This window comes from Xenopus laevis, chromosome 2L, assembly GCF_017654675.1.
Source record: "Xenopus laevis strain J_2021 chromosome 2L, Xenopus_laevis_v10.1, whole genome shotgun sequence".
Lineage (NCBI taxonomy): Eukaryota > Metazoa > Chordata > Amphibia > Anura > Pipidae > Xenopus > Xenopus laevis.
Window position 1 is genome coordinate 116631532 of NC_054373.1, and position 19280 is coordinate 116650811.

At 37.8% G+C, this 19280-nt stretch overlaps 1 protein-coding gene across 3 annotated transcripts in view; it reads left to right on the top strand.

Moving 5' to 3' along the window:
- The window catches only part of gas6.L (growth arrest specific 6 L homeolog), a 49899-nt gene that overhangs the window by 12283 nt on the left and 18336 nt on the right, over nt 1–19280 (top strand). For all 3 annotated transcript variants that reach the window (XM_018244903.2, XM_018244902.2, NM_001089688.1), the window contains 4 exon segments: nt 8225–8249; nt 9552–9611; nt 16668–16790; nt 18379–18501. In XM_018244903.2, the coding sequence (XP_018100392.1) occupies nt 8225–8249; nt 9552–9611; nt 16668–16790; nt 18379–18501 (331 nt within the window).

Here is a 19280-nt window from a genome sequence, read left to right on the forward strand (position 1 = left end):
GTATTCTAATCTTTGTGGGATAAATATATATATTTATTGCATCCTAATTTAACATAGACCTAGTTCCCTGTCCTTTTTTTTTTTTTTTCCCTTTCCTGAAAGGAGAAGATTGGTAGCTGTGTACATGTAATTATTTATTTATTGCAATAGAATGTGAGGTACCTGCTGTTATTTTGGTACCAGAGTACGACATGCTATTTAGGTGGAATTTTATTATGTATATGGGGATTCCATTCCAATTAGTTAATAGCACCAATCTCCCATCCAATGATGTGGCTATACATCAGTCAAAAGAAAAAATACTGACCAACTGCTGCAGTCTGTAAGGCCTGTGAAAAAGGGCCAAAGTGCTGGAATATAGCCCCCAGCTCAAAGGGCACATGCATCAAATCCAAATAAAATATATTCCAAGGCATTTTTATAAAAGTTAAAAAATTAGTTTTTTTTCACATCAAGTATTAAAAAGTAGGCATACAGACCAATTAACGCTCCGCGGAGCGTCAATTGGTCTATACGTCAGTCAAGACATCTACAGGAGCTCAATGTGTGGAAATGAAGGTGGCTGTTGGATAAGCAAAGAAACTATTGTAACATTTTTTTTAAATTTAAGATAAACAGGTCTCTTGGGGGAAACTGTAGACTTGCATCTTAAAGGGCAATTCACCTTCATTAGCAAAACTGTAATAGCACATAAAAACCACAGAAATGTGTTCAACCTTTCATAATCTGATTGGTAAAATAACCATGGTAATTAGGGGGTGCGGCCACAAAAATGGGCATGGTCAACATTTTTCATTGTGCTCCACGCAGCAAATCTTTTTGTCCCTCTTTATATTTTAACAAAATGTTGGGAGGTATGCTAAGCGTGAGAGATAGTTATAATACATTATTTTATAATAATATATTTGAATGCATGTGAATTCTAACATCATCTCGTTCGGATTCTTGTCCTAAGTTGGGGATCTTGTAATGGAAAGAAATGGAACAAAGTTCAGGAAAAACAGAGATATTTGCTGTCCTCTTAATGTACCTGAACTGGAACAAAAGGAGACTTATAGCATAACTAAAAAAAGAAAGTCTTGTAGGAAATAGTGAATTATATATGGTGCTTGTATCACTTTGGCCTAAAAAATAATATTGTCTTTAAAGACCTGTGCCTTATCTCCTTTTTTCCAACTAGAGTGGCTGCCCCCATGGCTACACAGCAGCTTGTTTATATAAACAAAAAAAAAGTAGTCTTTCTGAAGCTAACACACAGTTTTACCAGTATATTAAGTTAAACTACATAAACAACAAACAATGGCAATAAACTGACTTGGTAGCTTCCCTTCTCCTTTAAACGTGTCCCCTTCAGCCTGATAGTGCCTACAATCAAGACTTTGCTGGAGTAGCATAGGAACAAAATCCTTGCACTAGTCCCCCTGGGGTGACAAATATGCGTGGTATTATGCAGATTGGGGGCCATCTTGATTAAATAGTTTTTTCTTTAACGCTTATATATTAACTGCTGAGTCAACATACATAGTAACATAGTAACATAGTAAGTAACGTTGAAAAAAGAAACATGTCCATCGAGTTCAACTTTTTTTTTTTTTTTTTACCTATCTGCCAGTTGATCCAGAGGAAGGCAAAAAACCCAAGAATTCCACATCTTCACAGCTCTCACTGTAAAAAACCCCTTCCGAATATTTAGGCAGAACCTCTTTTCTTCTAATCGGAATGGGTGACCTCGTGTCAGCTGGAAAGAGTCTTGCTTAGTACTATTCATTACCTTTGCTGACAGTTTTCTGGCACCTTCCTGTACTGCCTATGGTGGTATTCCTGCTGCCAATTTTCAATTGATTTTTCTTTTGGCTGGTCATACCTAATCACCTTTTGCCTACTTTTTGTAAAGAGGTTACTCACAATGGTAAGATTGTGGCTAGAAAGGTTATATTTAAATTGTTAAATTGTTGAAAATGTAAACAAAAAAACTTTACTTTTTTTAAAGAAAATATTTTATTGTTGTTGCATGCCACCTCATGGCATTTCAGCTAAAGAAAGTTATTTTAATTCAAAGTACAGGTATGGGACCTGTTATACAGAATGCTCGGGACCTGGGGTTTTCCGGATAACCACTCTTTCCGTAATTTGGATCTTCATACCTCAAGTCTACTAGCACATCATTTAAACATTAAATAAACCTAATAGGTTGGTCTTGCTTCAATAAGGATTCATTCTATCTTAGTTTGGATCAAGTACAAGTTACTTTTTTATTATTGCAGAGAAAAAGGAAATCATTTTTTAAAAATGTGGATAATTTGGATAACATTATGTGTATGGGAGACAGCCTTTCTGTAATTCAGAGCTTTCCGGATAATGGGTTCCCAGATAACGGGTTTCCGGATAACGGATCCCATACCTGTATCAGTTAACACATGTTATTCTTTAGTAGCTACTGTATTTGTTTTTAAGCTAGAACATCTTTTGGGTATTTTTTGCACTAAGTGCTGTGGGCTCATCTTTGTATATGGGCTAATTCCTCTCTGTTCCAGTGCAGTGACTGTCATGCTCTGAGAACAAAGAACTAATGGATGTGAGCTGGGACAAGCCTGCAGGGGAATTGTGTGCTACAGAAAGGACATCATACCAGCCAATATTTCAATAATGAGATCTAGGGTCAGATGAAGCGAGGACAGGGATGTTTTGGCCTCGCACAACACTGCAGCTGCCATCCTTGATCATTATCAGTTAGTAACAGCAACAAAAAAAACAGTTTGCCTTTCCTTCACACTCTGCTTCTTTGTCTCCACAATGTGTCTGCTATGGCTCCTTTCTCTCAGCTCTGCTATTCCTGTATTAGTTTTGGACAGTTCTATTTTGGCTCCTACACGCATGGAGCACTTTGCACCTCTGCAATTCTAATACAGCTCATCTTACATCCCACAGATGTTTCCTCCTGGCATTAAGCAGTGTTCAGTAGCATTCTTCATGCTCTACCTGTTTCTGTTGCTTAGCCTATAAAATATTCTTTTATTGTGTCAGTGTACATCAGTCTTTTTTACATTTCAAACGTTCCTTCTGCCCCATGTTTAGTGGTGGTTAGGCAGAAGGGTTGTTACACTCACCCTTCTGTATGGTGAACATGGTTTGGGCTAGTTTTTCTGCCTGAGTAAACTGGTATGTACAAATAGTGCTATTCTGTCATTACTAATACAAAATTGCTGTAACTTTACCTTGATTTCAGATAGTTTGCTTGGGGTTCTTTAATGATAATCTGACACAGTAGGATAAAAAAATAAAGCAAGGATAACTGGGTGGGGGTTTAATTTTGCTTTCTCTTCAGATGTTGCTCAGAGAGATTCAGCTACTACTTTTAGTGCATTTGTGAGAAGAGACAAAGGGCAGCTTATCCGCACACTGGGGAGAACAGTCTCCACTGTCATTTAGAACAATTATTGCATACACACATCAGCTGTGACCTCTGATATGTCTTTGTCTTTATGTGATTGTTTTTAAGTGACAAAGTACAAACTGAATACATCCATATGCATGTCATATTTAAAGGGATATTGTGACAATTTGCAATTGGTTTTCATTTTTTATAAGGTGTGGTTTTTGGGGTATTTAATGTTTTATTCAACAGCTCTCCAGTTTGTAATTTCAGCAATCTGGTTGCTAGGGTCCCCTCATTTGAAAGCTGGAAAGAGTCACAAAGAAGGCAAATAATTCAAAAACTATAAAACATAAATAACAAAGACCAATTCAAAAGTTGCTTAGAAATGGCCATTCTATAACATACTAAAAGTTAACTCCTGTAGTTCTGTATCAGGGTGCTCAAATGCCTTTCATATGTCTTGCTTAAGGGTTAAACTATATGGAAGATTTTGATCAGATTTTGTGGGTCAGAATTTGTCGGACACACAAAATCTTGTCATGCAACAACGAGATTTCGTAGGATCCTACAAAATCTGATCTTCACTGCTGTAATGTAAGGGTAGAACTACACAAGCGTCTTCAACTGGATTCCAGTGGATCCGATGCAGTGCACCAAGACGCAGGCGTCAAGTCGGATGCAATGAAAAATAAGGTAAGAAATACAAATAATAGATGTTGTAGCAGCGTTCATCCAACACGACTGTCGGATGCAGACACTGCATGCAGCTCTGCATCCGACAGTTGTCGTGACGGATGAATGCTGCAACACCATCCGACATTGCTATTGCTTACCTTATTTTCCATCGCTTCCGACTTGACGCCTGCTTTTTGGCGCACCGCGTCGGATCCGCCGGAATCAGATAGTGTGTTTTGTTCATGCGTCTACATCTGAAATTCAGTGTATTAAATCAAGAAGAAAAGTTCTGTCAAACACCATCAGGTTTTATCTCATTGGATGATGTGTTGCATTCAATGGTAAACTTCCATGTAGTTTGCACATCAGATTTTTGTATTAGTCCCATTATATATGAGGTAGGATGCTTTCTGTCGATCCGACACCATCGCACAATGTCTAGTGGAATTTAACCCTTCTGGCAGAGCTTCTAGTCACTTGCATTGCTTATTATCTCAAATGTAACAGGGTTAATCCAAACTTGCACACCTTGGCCTTCAAAGGATTGAGAGCCCAGTGCTCAATGATGGAGGGATCGGCACCCTCCCATTCTTCAACTATGCAGAAAATTCACTGGAACACATGGCAAATGCAAGCAGGGCCAAGCCCGTGCGTGTTTATTTGAGTGCAACATTTCGGGGCAGCAACCCCTTTGTCATTTGTTGCACTCACAAATAAACACACATGGGATTGGCCCTGCTTGCATTTGCCACGTGTGCCAGTGAATTTTCTGCATTATTGTCTTAGGTTAAGGCCACACAAGGAGATTCTGGGTGATTTTGTCGCCTGGCGACTAACCACCTTGTCTTTTGAGCGACTATCAAAAGAGGCAACTTTGGGCGACTATTGAAAACGCATCCCCGCATGTGCATTAGCGCAGGCGACTTTGCATTGTAACCTATGGGGAAAAACGCAGAGGCAATTCGGGGAGATAGTCGCTCAAAAGATGAGGCGATTAGTCGCCAGGCGACAAAATCTCCCCGAATCTCCTCGTGTGGACTAGCCCTTAAATGACGTATGGCATGATCAGTTATTTTTATTTGAAAGGCTTATTTGTATTTGCACTACACTTCTGCCAGGTCAAGACTATGACTGATTTATTATAGGGGGCTCGGAAAGATAAAAAAGCCTAGATGAAGCAGAGCAAATAATAGCAGTGCAGTTTTGAAGTATGAAAATGCGTTAAAGATACAATAAATTACTTGCCTCAGATCCTTTTCCAAATATTATGTTTCTAACAAATAAACACAATAAACCAATTTAAAAATTATTATTAACTGTTCTTGTACCCTCTGTTATTTATTTAGCAGGAGAATACTCCTGTGCTTGGCATAAGCCAATGTTTAGTGCACGCTTGATAGTGATAGTGTGTTCTATATGCCCTTCAATTTGTAGCTTGAGATTTATAAAAGGTTAGATGTTGCAATAATTAATAATTTCATTTCTTCAATGGCTCTCTAGTCACAGCAAGAGGATATAGAAATATTTAGTCTCGCTCTCCTTCCCAGGCAAAGGGACATATCAACCATTTATGGATCTAAAAAGTGGTGTGTGTGTGTGTATAGCATGGCTTTTCTTGTTAAATACCAGACATTTGAAAGATAATTTGTTTATAAAATATTCCTTTGTAATCTTAGTACAAATTGAACCATTTGTGTCATGATTTAGTGATTGGAGGGTGGTGTTTCATTAATCCTTGGACGATGTTACCTTCTCTGGGCAATCTTGACAGCTTCCGATCAGAAAAAACACAAATGGTCAAGTGGCATGTCAATGTGTTTTATTAAACATGTAAAAAAAAAAATACAAACTGTTTATTAATTTCATAAGGTAGCAGGGCAAACTCTTCCATGCAGAGTGATGGACATGGCTGTTTTGAGGATACAGGGCTGGTAATGCTACTCAGAACATACCACTATTGCAAAGAATACAGGGCTGGAAATGAAAAAAAAAAACTCTGGGGAGTGTTATGTTTTGGTAGCCAAGGATTAGTAGAGTATAACAGTGCTTTATTAGCCGACTCATGCAGCCATTACACAACAGTAACTTCCAACTCTATCACTCTTAAGCAGTATTGCTGGTACTATGTATATACAGTATAACTTATGTGCACAGTGCCACCTGCAGGCCATTTGTATAAACACCACATATTCCCCCTATAGTAGGAAAAAATTTGGGCAGATGTAATAAACAACAACAATTAAAAAGTATGCATCTTAAAGCAATATTATGCATTATTCACATCATATAGTCCTCGGTCCGTGCAGGTAGTTTTCTGATTCTCTCAGTATGCCTTATAGGTTCACTTTCTTCAGGCCCATGTAGCATAATTTGCAGTGTGTTGTGTTGAACCACAGCGAAAGCAGTATTTTTTCTATTTGTCTTTGCTGCACGTTTTTGCAGTGAATCCCTTTCCTTAGCACTGTATTTTGCCTGTGACTGTGCATTATTCGGCCACAGTGCTGAATTCACAATCTGTATATTCCCAGCAGTTCCCTGACTGAGAGTTTTAGCCTCTGCTACTGCTGTTTCAATTTGGCTAGCAACTGTAATAGCCTTTGCAAGGGTTAAATCCTGCTCTAGGAGCAGTCTCTCTCTAATGCGAGGTGAGTTTGTTTTTTCCACTATTTGGTCTCTTAGCATTTCATCTGTTAGATTCCCAAAGTCACAGGTAACAACCAGCTCTCAACAACCAGTTGCTACAGATTGTTCTGGGGATTCGCCATTATGCTGTCCACGTTGGTGGAATTTATATCTTTCAGCAACCACATTTACTCTTGGCATGAAAAAGTTCTTTATAGCAGTAAGAGCAGTTTCATAAGTCACATCAGGAAATGGTAATGTATAGAATATATGATGTCCCTCTGCTCCCAGGCAGTGGATAAGTAAAGCACGCTTTCTAGCAGCAGAAATCTCCCCTTGGTCAGTAGCAATAATGTAGTTTTCAAACCTACGGATCCAAGCAGTAAAAGATATGGAAGGCTCACTAGGGTTTGGAAGAAAAGGTGCAGGCTGCTGCAGAGGTAGAAGACCCACCTCGTCATCAATTTGTTATGTTTTGGTAGCCGAGGATGAGTAGAGTATAACAGTGCTTTATTAGCAGACTCATGCAGTCATTACACAACAGTAACATCCAACTCTATCACTCTTAAGCAGTATTGATAGTACTATGTATTTACAGTATAACTCATGTGCACAGTGACACCTGCAGGCCATTTGTATAAACACCACAGGGATGGGCATCTGAAGGTAGACCAACAAATGCACCAACACATTGCCCAGTGTTGATAAATAACCCCATGGGTGTTTTATTTTAGATAGAGGTTTGTTATGTAACATTGAACAAATATCTAGCAAGGCATTCTGTCGGGATAACTTTTGGCTTCAGCCCAAGCCACGACTCCGGTATTCAAGTGAGGAAAAGGCAGGTAAAAGGCTCTGAGTTGATGGGTAAAGCTTGTTTTTGTTGACTCAAGCATTTTGAGGTTCAATTGTGGCCCGAATGTACAGTATAAACAACGGCAATATATATTAAATAGTTCATCTCCATCGGAGGGTGAATTGCTCAAACAATTTTGCTCTTTGGTCCAATCTTCTAGTTACACAAGTGGCCTGTTGGCTTTTTTTTTAAATGAAAAAATTAAATTTTCAAGGAACAGAGTCTAGGTGGCCAAAGTCAATTTCATAGTTGGGGATTTGTATGCATCAGATGACCAATGTTTCACTACTACCTTCATGCTTATGGATTAGTAGACCCCATTGCATCGCTTGTTTCTTGGTTTTTCTTGTGACTCTAAGGGCTTGTTGAAAACTAAAGCTCAGAGACAAGTTACTGAGTTTTAACATTTACTCCATTATATACATATAAAAGCTAGTGTATTTTCTATGTTTATGCAGACATAAGGCATGAAATAATTAGACACCGATTTTGGGGTGTTTTGCTCACATCATTTGTTTCATACCACTATTAAAGGCCCTTTGTTGTCTTTGTGAGTGGTGTGAAAATGATGCAATGATCCAATTATTCATGCAGTTCTGACCTAAAAAGATCCAAGAATGCGCTTTTCACCAAGATTATATGTTTGTATATGTAACCTAAATGATATGTTAATAATGTCCTTTTTCTATCAACAGGAATATTTTTACCCAAAATATATAGGTAAGTCTTTTAACCATGTAATCCAATTTATGTACATATATATTTGCACTTTGCACAATGTCTTTCTTTGTAGCATCATCACTGCAGGTCTGCTGTTCCAAAGTTCCCCCTTAAATAGAGAGGTGGGTGGGGGAAGGCATGTCATTATGAGACATGCGGGAGAGGACACGGGCCACAACACAATTTTTCACATGATAACAGTCCATAAGACCTTAGGTACTTAAGGCAAGATTAAATCTGACGGGGGGAAACTTATCTCTTCATTGAATTCCAGATTTTCCCATAGACTTAAATCGAGTTTTCACTCACATTTAAAAGATGATTTACGATGGTCCTTGGTGCTTATGCACAAGGCACATCTGCCCTGGGAACATCTTTGTATCACACTAAAATTAATTTTCTTTAAGTTACGTCAAATCTGCCCACACAGGTGCCGAGTTTATCAAAATATAGTTTTATATCCTCTATTTAAGTAGAGTTCAATTAGCTGTGCCATTAGTTCATTTCTTGCACCTTCATTTTATATCTGTCTTTTTGACATTGCATTTCTATTCCTCTGTAGTTGATAGTTTTATGCTCTTCTAGATGAACCTTCAGTACATGCTTATACGTGTTGGTATGTATGTGTCACAGTGCAAGAACATGTTTCAAACAGAGCTTGGTTGGCATTTTGACTTAATTGAAAATGGAACAACATTGGTAGGAATGTTAAAAACACATTCTTGCTATTTTACGCCACACTTCCAGCTTCAGTTAAAATGCCAAAAATAACCACTTGGATTATTTGTGGGTGGTCTTGATAGTTATTCTTTTGATTTGTGGCTTAGGCAATATGTTGTGATATAACTGGATGACAGTGTAGACTTTTCTTCAGCCTCTATACTGTTATTAATTATTGTGTATTGCCTGAAAGAGAATACCTGCATCCTCAGACAGGTAATAGCTGGAGAAGCAGCAGTGGTACTTCTGCAGTTGCTGCAGTCAGCTTATTTAGTTCTGCCACACTATTGTTATTCAATAACCGTATCTATTTTCTTTAGGTATAGAAAGTGGGGAACAACTCAGCTGTTTTTTGCCCACTTATTGTATTCCCAGAAGTGACTGGGATGAAGGAAGTTATTGTTTAGCAGCAGGACACACAAATTTGACCTAGACCTACATGTGGCGTTAACCTTTTAATCACAATTCATCACTTAACAGACACAATCTTGAAAGTATGTCACCTAACACTATTTACAAACTCTTAGCAGGACTCATTTAACCTCTCATTTTGTATTTTTCTTGATCTCTTCTTAAATATAGAGTGTAATCGGCGATACAGGCATCTAAACAAGAAAGACTCCCTGACAACATGTATACACAGTAAGTGTTCTCAAGCTATGTCAATTACTGAATAAGCCAGAGGATGCCAATATAAATAGATGTCATTAATGTTTTAAAGGACAAGGAAAGTCTTCTTTGGTTAAAAATGCCTTGGGCCAGTGCACGTGCACTATAGTGAAGTTGAAAATCTTACTATAGTGTGCATTCACTGGTCATTCATTGGCACAAGGAATCGCTGTCACTCCCCGGTGAATGTGACTTTCCTTGCCCTTTTAAGAAATGTTGCTGCCTTTAATAACCACCCTGAATTTAGCACTGATTTGTTGTGAATTATCTGTTTTAACAAACATTAGTTGTTGTTGGTCTTTATGCCTTCTAGGATACAAAATGTGAATTGGCTTGCAGGTCAAGATAATTGTTTTTACATTATTCAAGGTTTTCCCAATGGCTTTTAAAGATTTTTCTAATTGCACACCTTGTTTGTTAAATGTAGAGGGTTATATTGTAGCAATGTCATTAAACTTGCTTTGCAGTTAAAATCATGTGTTCATATTTATACAGACAAAGAATTAATGGTCATTTCAGATATATATGTCCGACTGGTCTGTCTGAGCCAATGACATAACAATGACATTCGGCAAGGTATATATGATAAAATCTTTGATCTGAACATCACCATTCGCCTATCCAGTACATTGCCAGACTTATCTCTGTCTTCTATTGCACCCTGACACTTTACTAGCGTACATTCTGCCTTTTTTTTTTTTTTTTTTTTTTAAGTTCATACCCTTTTGCCACTTTACTACAGGACATCCCTTCTTTACTTCTTGTCCAATGGAAGCCCTCGTGCACTTTTTACTTTAGGGCAGCTCTCTAGCAGTTAAGTATCATAACAATGGAGCAGCTGATTTAACAAGTATATTTTCCCTTTTAATAACGTTGACCATTTTGCTGTTGTTGGAAGCTCTGTGCCTAGTATAGTTCGAAAGTCTGTTTCCACAGAATTTCTGAAATTCCTTACTAGTTCCTCAATTCCTTCCTCCTTTTCCCGAAACTCAGGGCACAGCTGCAAGATAAGCTGCTGTTGATTGCAGGCCTACAAATGGCAATATTCCAGTTTTGCTTATGTTACTTGATGCACTTATCCGGCTTGTTTATCACTAGAGACTTCATATTATTCCCAAAAATAATAGAATCTCTTAATACTAACACACTTTAACTAGCACAGATGTCCGTTTTGGCCCAAGTCGGCATCTACATGTGCGGTTGTTTCTGTGTTCTGTTTAAAGCACTATTTTTTGGTACAGCAGTTGATTGCTTTATACAGGTATGGGATCTGGTATTCAGAATACTTGGGGGCCTGAGGTTTCCTGGATAAGGGGTCTCCCGTAATTTGAATCTCTATACCTTAAGTCTACTAAAAAAAATCATTTAAACATTAATTCAACACAATGGGATTGATCATGTTGTTTGGGATCAAGTACAAGGTACTGTTTTATTATTACAGAGAAAAAAACAAATGATTCTTTTTAAAGTTTTAATTATTTGATTAAATTGATTCTATGGAAGATGACCATCCCATAATTCAGAGCTTTCTGGATAACAGGTTTCCAGATAACAGACCTTTTACCTGTATCTGCAATCTCCCAAGGTGAACATTGGTCACAAATCATTAGTCTGCTTTGATGAACTGGGTACGTTATAAAAACCCAGAGCAGAGAAATATGGAGGCATTGGGCAAAAGGATTAACCTCTTCTCCCACTAAACTTGCTTGAGGCAAGAAGGGTGAGTTAATGTATGATGTGTGTATTTTCCATGTGTACAAAGACAAAGAAAACATTAATATGCTGATACAGAAAAACTTGCCTGACCGCACTGCTTAATAACACAGTGAAGCAGATTTCAAGGACTTGTGAGCATGTATTGGTAATACATTGTGTGTCCTTTTTTTGTGCATGTCAAGTAGATAATCTTATTTCTCATAGTTGTAATATTGCTGTTGTTGCAGCACACAGGAATGCAAACAGTTAATCATTTCCCAGCACATATTACATTGTTTAGGACTGCCGCCAAACCAATTGTTCAACGAGGACAATAAAAATACCTATGTTTGGGTTTTTTTCGCACACTTGTTTCGCAGCTTGTAATTTATTATTATTTTTTTTTGTATTATAATTCTTTTTCCAAGAAAGTGGTCTCCAGATGCAACCCAGGCAGATCAGTCAAGGTTCCCAGCATCAACCTGACCAATGTTACTGAAAGAGGTGGTTCACCTTTAAATTAACTTTGAGTATGTTCTAGAATGGCCAAGTCTAAGATCTATGTTGTTTTTTTTTTTTCTTCGCACACTTTTTTCGCAGCTTGTCTTTTTTTTTTTTTTTTTATAATTATTTTTCCAAGAAAGTTGTCTCCAGATGCAACCCAGGCAGATCCGTCAAGGTTCCCAGAATCAACTTGACCAATGTTACTTAAAGGGGAACTCCACAAAAACATAACTTAAGCTTTTTGAAAAACATACATAATTAGTAATTTTGCAATATATATCATTTAAAAAAAAATGCAGACTTTTCATGATTTATTTTTTTTAAAGATGAAACTTTTTATTATTTTTCACAACATAAAACAAAACATGCCATATCGATTCTATGGTATTAGGAACAATTTCCATGACAAGTATTTAAGCATTTAACATCGTATTGACGTTACATCCCAATACTTTGGCTGAAACTTTGTCTCATTGAGACCCAAAAATTAAGGTTAAATTGTCATAGACTTCGGTTCTCTTGGGTATGTATATCACATTTTCCACAAATCTTAAGTTATGTAAGAGAACCACAACCTCCCAGCCCTCCTCCCACCACGCACTCCATATTTTATCAAATGTCTTTTGTGAGCCTCTAGATAGCAAGGTGAGCTTAATAAGTGGCAGATTTTGATTTACTAGTGTAATCCAGGTTTGCACTGTAGGGGGTTTAGGGCCCATCCACATCATAGAAATTATTTTCCTGGCATAAAATAAGAGGGTTCTATATCTAGTTTTGGCATAGCTGGTAGTTATTAGCTCATTTATAATTCCCAATATACACACCTGTGGTGTAAGTATCCTTGGGAAATCCAATTTGTCATCTAGGAGTTTGAGAACCTCAGTCCAGAATTTGGCTACTGGGGGACCGCTCCAGGCCATATGTAGAAACTCTGTTCCTTCTGTCCCACACCTATGACATTTTGCCTCTGGATTGTGCCCCATGGATCTGAGTCGTGTAGGGGTGAGGTAGAACTGTTGTACCCATTTAAATTGAATTAACTTGACTCTTACAGAGTATAAGTATTAGTAACTTTTGTCTGTTGCCTCATCCCATTCCTCCTCAGTGAAGTTACGGATGCAAACTTGCCATTTTACAGTATGCTTTTTTAAAAGGTATGGGGATTGTTTGTATTAGGGTTTTATACAGTGTTGACGTTGGTTTAGTTAGTGTTGCGGACCGGAGTAGTGTTTCAAATTGGGGTTGGGAAGTTTGTATATCCAGTTTACCAAATTGTGCCTGAAATACATGCCTGAGTTGGAAATATCTAAACTGGGATAAGTTGGGTTCAGCGAGTTTCTCTTTGAAGAATGTTCAAACTTCACGTGGTTCCATCCAGGACATCTTTCAAACGTCGAATTCTTTTTTTAGGCCAGTATAGAAAATCAGAGAACTTCTGAAAACGGGTAAGGCAGGTGTTTGCCCATAGGGGTGTGTTCGGGGTTAGAACTGGAGCGTGTTGGGGATAAAGAATGCCAGATTCCAAGCCTTTCTTGGAGTAGCCATAACTGCTGGTAGGTACTTACAGTATAATATGCTGGTGCTCTATATGGAAGATGCCTGAGTCCTTCCAGTGATCCCACAGCCAGTGCTTGGAGATTTGTGTTTGGGTTGTAAGGGTCTGGTTCAGACTTTTCATGATATTTAATGGTTTCTGACAGTTCCCTAAGCCTAGCCCCCTGCTCTCCTGCTGATCTCTCTGACTACTTTGCTGAGCTGGCTGACTACTGTTAGTTTGTATCAACAGCCATCTGTCCTCAGCCTGCATCCTCCAAACCCCACAATTCCATGCACACATCATTTCAGTAAGGAAAGGAACAGTGCAATGCATTTTGGGTTATGTAGTTCCTGCATGCTGTCTGTAAGCTGTGGAGAAGTTGTTACAATTTGTAACATAAGTGTTTCGTCCCTCCTTCCCTGCCAAGACTTCAAATGAAGAAAAGAGAAGAACTGTTGCATTTCAGCTGCATTTCAGCATAGAAAACTTACTTACTTTTCAAAGAAACGGGTAGCGGTGATGGGTATATTAGAGGTTTCTGTGTTATTTGTGCCTCTTTATCAAATTTTGGTTTGGAAGCTGGAGTTCCCCTTTTAAAGAGGTGGTTCACCTTTAAGTTAACTTTTAGTATGTTATAGAATAGCCAATTCTAAGACATTTTTCAATTTATTTTTTAATAGTTTCTTAATTATTTGCCTCTTTCCAGCTTTCAAATGGGGGGGTCACTTACCCCTTCTTTTAAACAAATACTCTGTAAGCTACATATTTATTGTTATTGCTTCTTTTTATTACTCCCTTTTCTATTCAGGCCTCTCCTATTCATATTCAATTCTCTTATTCAAATCAATGCATAGTTGCTAGGATAATTTAGACCCTAGCAACTAGATTGCTGAAACTGCAAACTGGAGGGCTGCTGAATAAAAAGCTAAATAACTCAAAAACCACAAATAATAAAAAATGAAATCCAATTGCAAATTATCTCCGATTATCGCTCTCTACATCATACTAAACGTTAACTCAAAGGTGAACAGCCCCTTTAACAGATAAAAACAATGAGCAACATAAACAAGAGAATTTGTGCTGAAAATGGTAACAAAACGCTCTTTAACAAGTTATGTCAAGAATGAAGGAGAGTTTTGTGTTTTTTGCTCACTTTTAGTAAAGTGCTCCACTGAGGGGCCGATTCGCTAACTTCGAGTGAAGGATTCGAAGTAAAAAAACTTCGAATTTCGAAGTGTTTTTTGGGCTACTTCGACCATCGAATGGGCTACTTCGACCTTCGACTTCGAATCGAAGGATTCGAACTAAAAATCGTTCGACTTTTCGACCATTCGATAGTCGAAGTACTGTCTCTTTAAGAAAAAACTTCGACCCCCTAGTTCGCCATCTAAAAGCTACCGAACTCAATGTTAGCCTATGGGGAAGGTCCCCATAGGCTTTCCTAAGTTTTTTTGATCGAAGGATATTCCTTCGATCGTTGGATTAAAATCCTTCGAATCGTTCGATTAGAAGGATTTTATCGTTCAATCGAAGGATTATTCGAAGTCGAAGGATTTTAATTCCCAGTCGAATATCGTGGGATATTCGACCCTTTGTGAATCGGCCCCTGAGTGTCGGTGGCTAAAGTTCTCATTCATTTCTAGTATGAAATGGTGTAATTAGGAGTTTGTGATGAATTATTTTGTGATTATAGGTTTATGATACATAATTACCATTGGAGACATTAAGTAACAAAGTCCATTTAAATGAATACATTACCGAGTTAGGAGTAATGAGGTACTTTTTTCTAAGTAATTTCAATTTGGTTGGAGATAAGGGTCGCACTGTTATTGGAGTCTGCACACTGACATTTTGAATGATGTCCATTGCACGATCATGTGGTGGACGAGATGGGGTTGTTAGTCTACACGCAGTCATTTTTCTCAGGTTGAGCCTGCGTTTGGGTAGATGATGATTATTAGTATTGTTTATATAGCTCCAAAATATTCCACAGAACTTTATAGAGATTTGCCGATCTCATATTAGTTCTTGCCCTAGTGATATCAGTTAACCATCCTGCATGATTTTGAAGTGTGGGAGGAAACAAAAGTATCAGGAGAAACCTATAAACTCCTTACAGACATACATGAAGGGGCAGATTTATTAAGGGTTGAATAGTAAATTTGAATTTGGTGTCAAAATTCACACATTAGAAATTTTAATCCCCCATATCGAATATAAATGCAAAAATAATTTACAATTCAATGTCAGAGGTCCATTGATCCATTTGAATATGTTTATAGCCTTCCTGAAATTCTAGTTTTTTTCAGAGAAAAATTTGATTTGAGTTTTCGGATCATTCCCATTTGATTGCATTTTAGACGTTCACATTTTTTCATAAAATAACCTCCCATTTGAGTTGAGTACATTCAAATTTATTAGAGTAAAAAAAAAATTCACATTAATTCAAATTCAAACTTTGATAATCTGCCCAGTAATGTTAATTTTATGGGTAACGCATTCAGGCAGCATACACAAGATTTTCAAGGGATCTTTGGAAGTACCAAAAACAACAGAATTGTTTAAACGGCGCTTTCCCTTCAGGCTTAGCTTTAAATAGAAACTCAAAGTTCCAGGCATGTTCTTGTTATTCGTTTTAAATGAATAGTCACTGTCAGTGTTGGTTATGTCATTTTTCTCACAAGACAACATGATGGTAAAAGCATTCAAGGTACAGATGCACTTCAAGCATAACTAAAGCTTCCCGAGGCTGTTTTAATGAACTACTGCATTTACAATGTGTCTTGGTGATATGTAGGCTAAAATACATGCTGTAAAAGGGAAGTTCAAACAAAACCATAGTTGTTTTTTTATTAAACCCAAGTAATACTGCTCAATTTAACAGACATGGAAGTCTTGCTAAGGGTAAGGGCATACCTGGCGATTCGGGGAGATCTAATCGCCTCTTCTATGGGGCGACTATTCTCCCCGAACGGCTTCTCCCTGTCTTCCACCGGCTATAATAAAAAAAATGTAATCAAAGCCGGCGGAAGACAGGGGGAAGCCGTTCGGGGAGATTTGTCTCCCCAAAGAAGAGGCAATTAGTCGCCAGGCGACTAAATCTCACCGAATAGCTAGGTGTGCCCTTCCCCTAATGCTTAATCATGTTATATTTAGTCTCCAACTTACTACAGTAATTAGGCATGGTTTTCTGTTTAGCCAATGACTTGATCAAACATGGTCTTGCCAAGAGACAAAGGAAGAATGATTTCACTTTTTGATGCAAACAAGTTAGTATTTTTCCCTCCTTACAGATATACCAGATCAGTGCTCTTCAGCCCCATGCTACAGAGAAGGGTCCCTTCACTGTATAGACCTGCATGGAGATTTTTTCTGCCACTGCAAGCCTGGATGGACTGGAAAAAGCTGCGGTACAGGTACTGAAAGTTACTTTCTACCAAAACAATGGTTAAATCATCCTCTATACTGTCATTTACACTGTGTTTTTTTAATTTTGCATGGAGCTCAGCCCTCGTCAGCCAGGACTGTTGACTTATTGGATAATAATGAATGGTGCAGAATAATGTAGTACAATTAAATGGATTCTATCAGCTGATTATTAGAAATGGTGATGGACAACGTAAAATCAGGAGTAAGGAGAAATGCACATCTTAAACAGTGAATAGATTTATTCTTTTATTCACTGTTTAAGCTGTGCATTTCTCCTTACTCCTGATTTTACGTTGTCCATCTAACACATCAAGTGCAGCAATTAACCATTTGTGTATTTACAAAAGTTCAACATTTGGAATGCATGGTTTACTAAAGATAATGTCCAGTCCAGGGTCCAATCTTGGGTCACATTGTTAATTCATATATTTCAAAACACAAATATTGAAAAACACACTTATGGAAATATAATAAACAATCAGTATAGTGACTCACAGCCAGTGGTTTTATTACTTAACCTTAATTCATTATGTAATCCCCCCCAGCAATTCTTATCTGTGAACAAAAAGATCAGTTTACTCTTCTTTGCTGTTGCTAAGGGACCTTGCTCGGTCTACGGAGGACCAGCACCAGTGTCGGACTGGGACACCAGGGGCATACCATAAAACCTTAGACCAGGGGCCCACTCTCAGTACTAATATTCTTCATCTCCTCAATCAACCTCTATTCTCCTAGTTTGTTTTCTTTACATATAATAATCTATTATTCCATCTATTTAGCCTCTTTGTTCATAAAATAGGCCAAAAGTTTAGCTGCATGAGGGCCCACTGACACCTGGGCCCACCGGGAGTTTTTCCGGTATCCCAGTGGGCCAGTTCCGACACTGACCAGCACCACCAATGCAGTGAGAGGGAACTACAGGTGTGCGGTTGATTATTACATGAAATTGATTAATGTATGTCATTGTATAACTGTGAGATACATGCTGTATAGTTTGAAACGTTTAAGCCGTATTGGTTAAATATTACGTTGGACCTTAGCATATACCCTTTACCTGGGTGGCTTGTCTTATTACCTATGCCTTAAATAGGATATGCTGTCATTGGAACTAATGATGCTTGAGAAAAAAAAGTTGCAAATTTGTTTGGTAAAATCATTTTTTTTGTTTCACGCAAATATAAGTAGTCTGGACTTTTTTGTTTATTATATAATTTGTCCAGTGTGGACTAATTCATGGATTGGGACACCTGCCGTCTGTTCATGAAGTCAAGTTTGGCCTGTGTTAGGCGATTCTTGATTGTAAAAGATGAGCAGGGGAGGCATGTAGGTGTCCATCCCTAGCTTGCGAGTCATTCAGACTCGCTTGCGAGCCCTCAGGTCTTTATGTTACACAGGGCGCACATGCCTGTAACATATAATATGCCAATAAATTAGGTTGTTTTTCTATTCAGATTAGCTTGTACATATGTTTTTTTATTTGGCCCACAACATCTGAACATCATCATTGTTTCTTTATAGATAAAAGACAACAAAATTGTTTTGGCTTTTATATGCAAAATTATTTATTAATTGCAGATATTAATGAATGTGCAACAGAGAATGGAAATTGCAGTCAGATCTGTATCAACAAGCCGGGAACACACCAGTGTTTGTGCAGTAGTGGGTACAGACTCCATGCAAATAACAAATTGTGCATAGGTAAGTATCTGCGTTTTTAAATGATTATCTGTACTTCTAGAGTACCCCTGGGGACACAGTGCTGTGATAAACAATGCTGTAATGAGGTCCTTGCTCCCTTGGAGTCTTTAGTCTAGCTTGGCTAAGTAATAGATTTAGTTCAGTGGATTTTTATTTTCTTATAATAGTTTACTTGAAAAGCTTTAACTGTCATGATGCTATTATGAATGTGGTATTTCTAACATACACATACTATAGGGAATGCATTAAAACTGGGTATCAATACATTTAAAAATCAATCTCTGGAGGAATTTTTAAGGAGAAGCAATTTAATTCTCTATAAAAAAAAAAATCATCTCTTCAATGCAACCAAAATGGGGAATATTTGTATCATACATCATAGGGGATCCAGATGGAGTGTTGGATCTTTGGTCTCCTGTTGGACAGCTCTTAACTTCAAGAATGCCATGAGCAACATAACATTCAGGATAGCACCTGTTTAGGGAAACAACAGTATTGTTGTGTGTTGGGTAGTTTTATTGTTGTTGATTTTTTGTTTTTATAAACCAAGGGACTTGAGAGACCCTTTTTATATTACAGGGCAAGAATGAAGCAACTCTATAGAGCAAATCTGCACAACTTTGTGTAACTAGCCAATGGAATCAGCCAGTTACATAGCGTTTTCACATTTTCCTGATTTTGGCTTCTGTAAACATTGGCAGCTGCAATAGTATTTCTCTTTGGGAGATATTGTGAAACTAGCTGTCCTCTAATAAGTTTCCTTTGCAGTGTTACAGAGT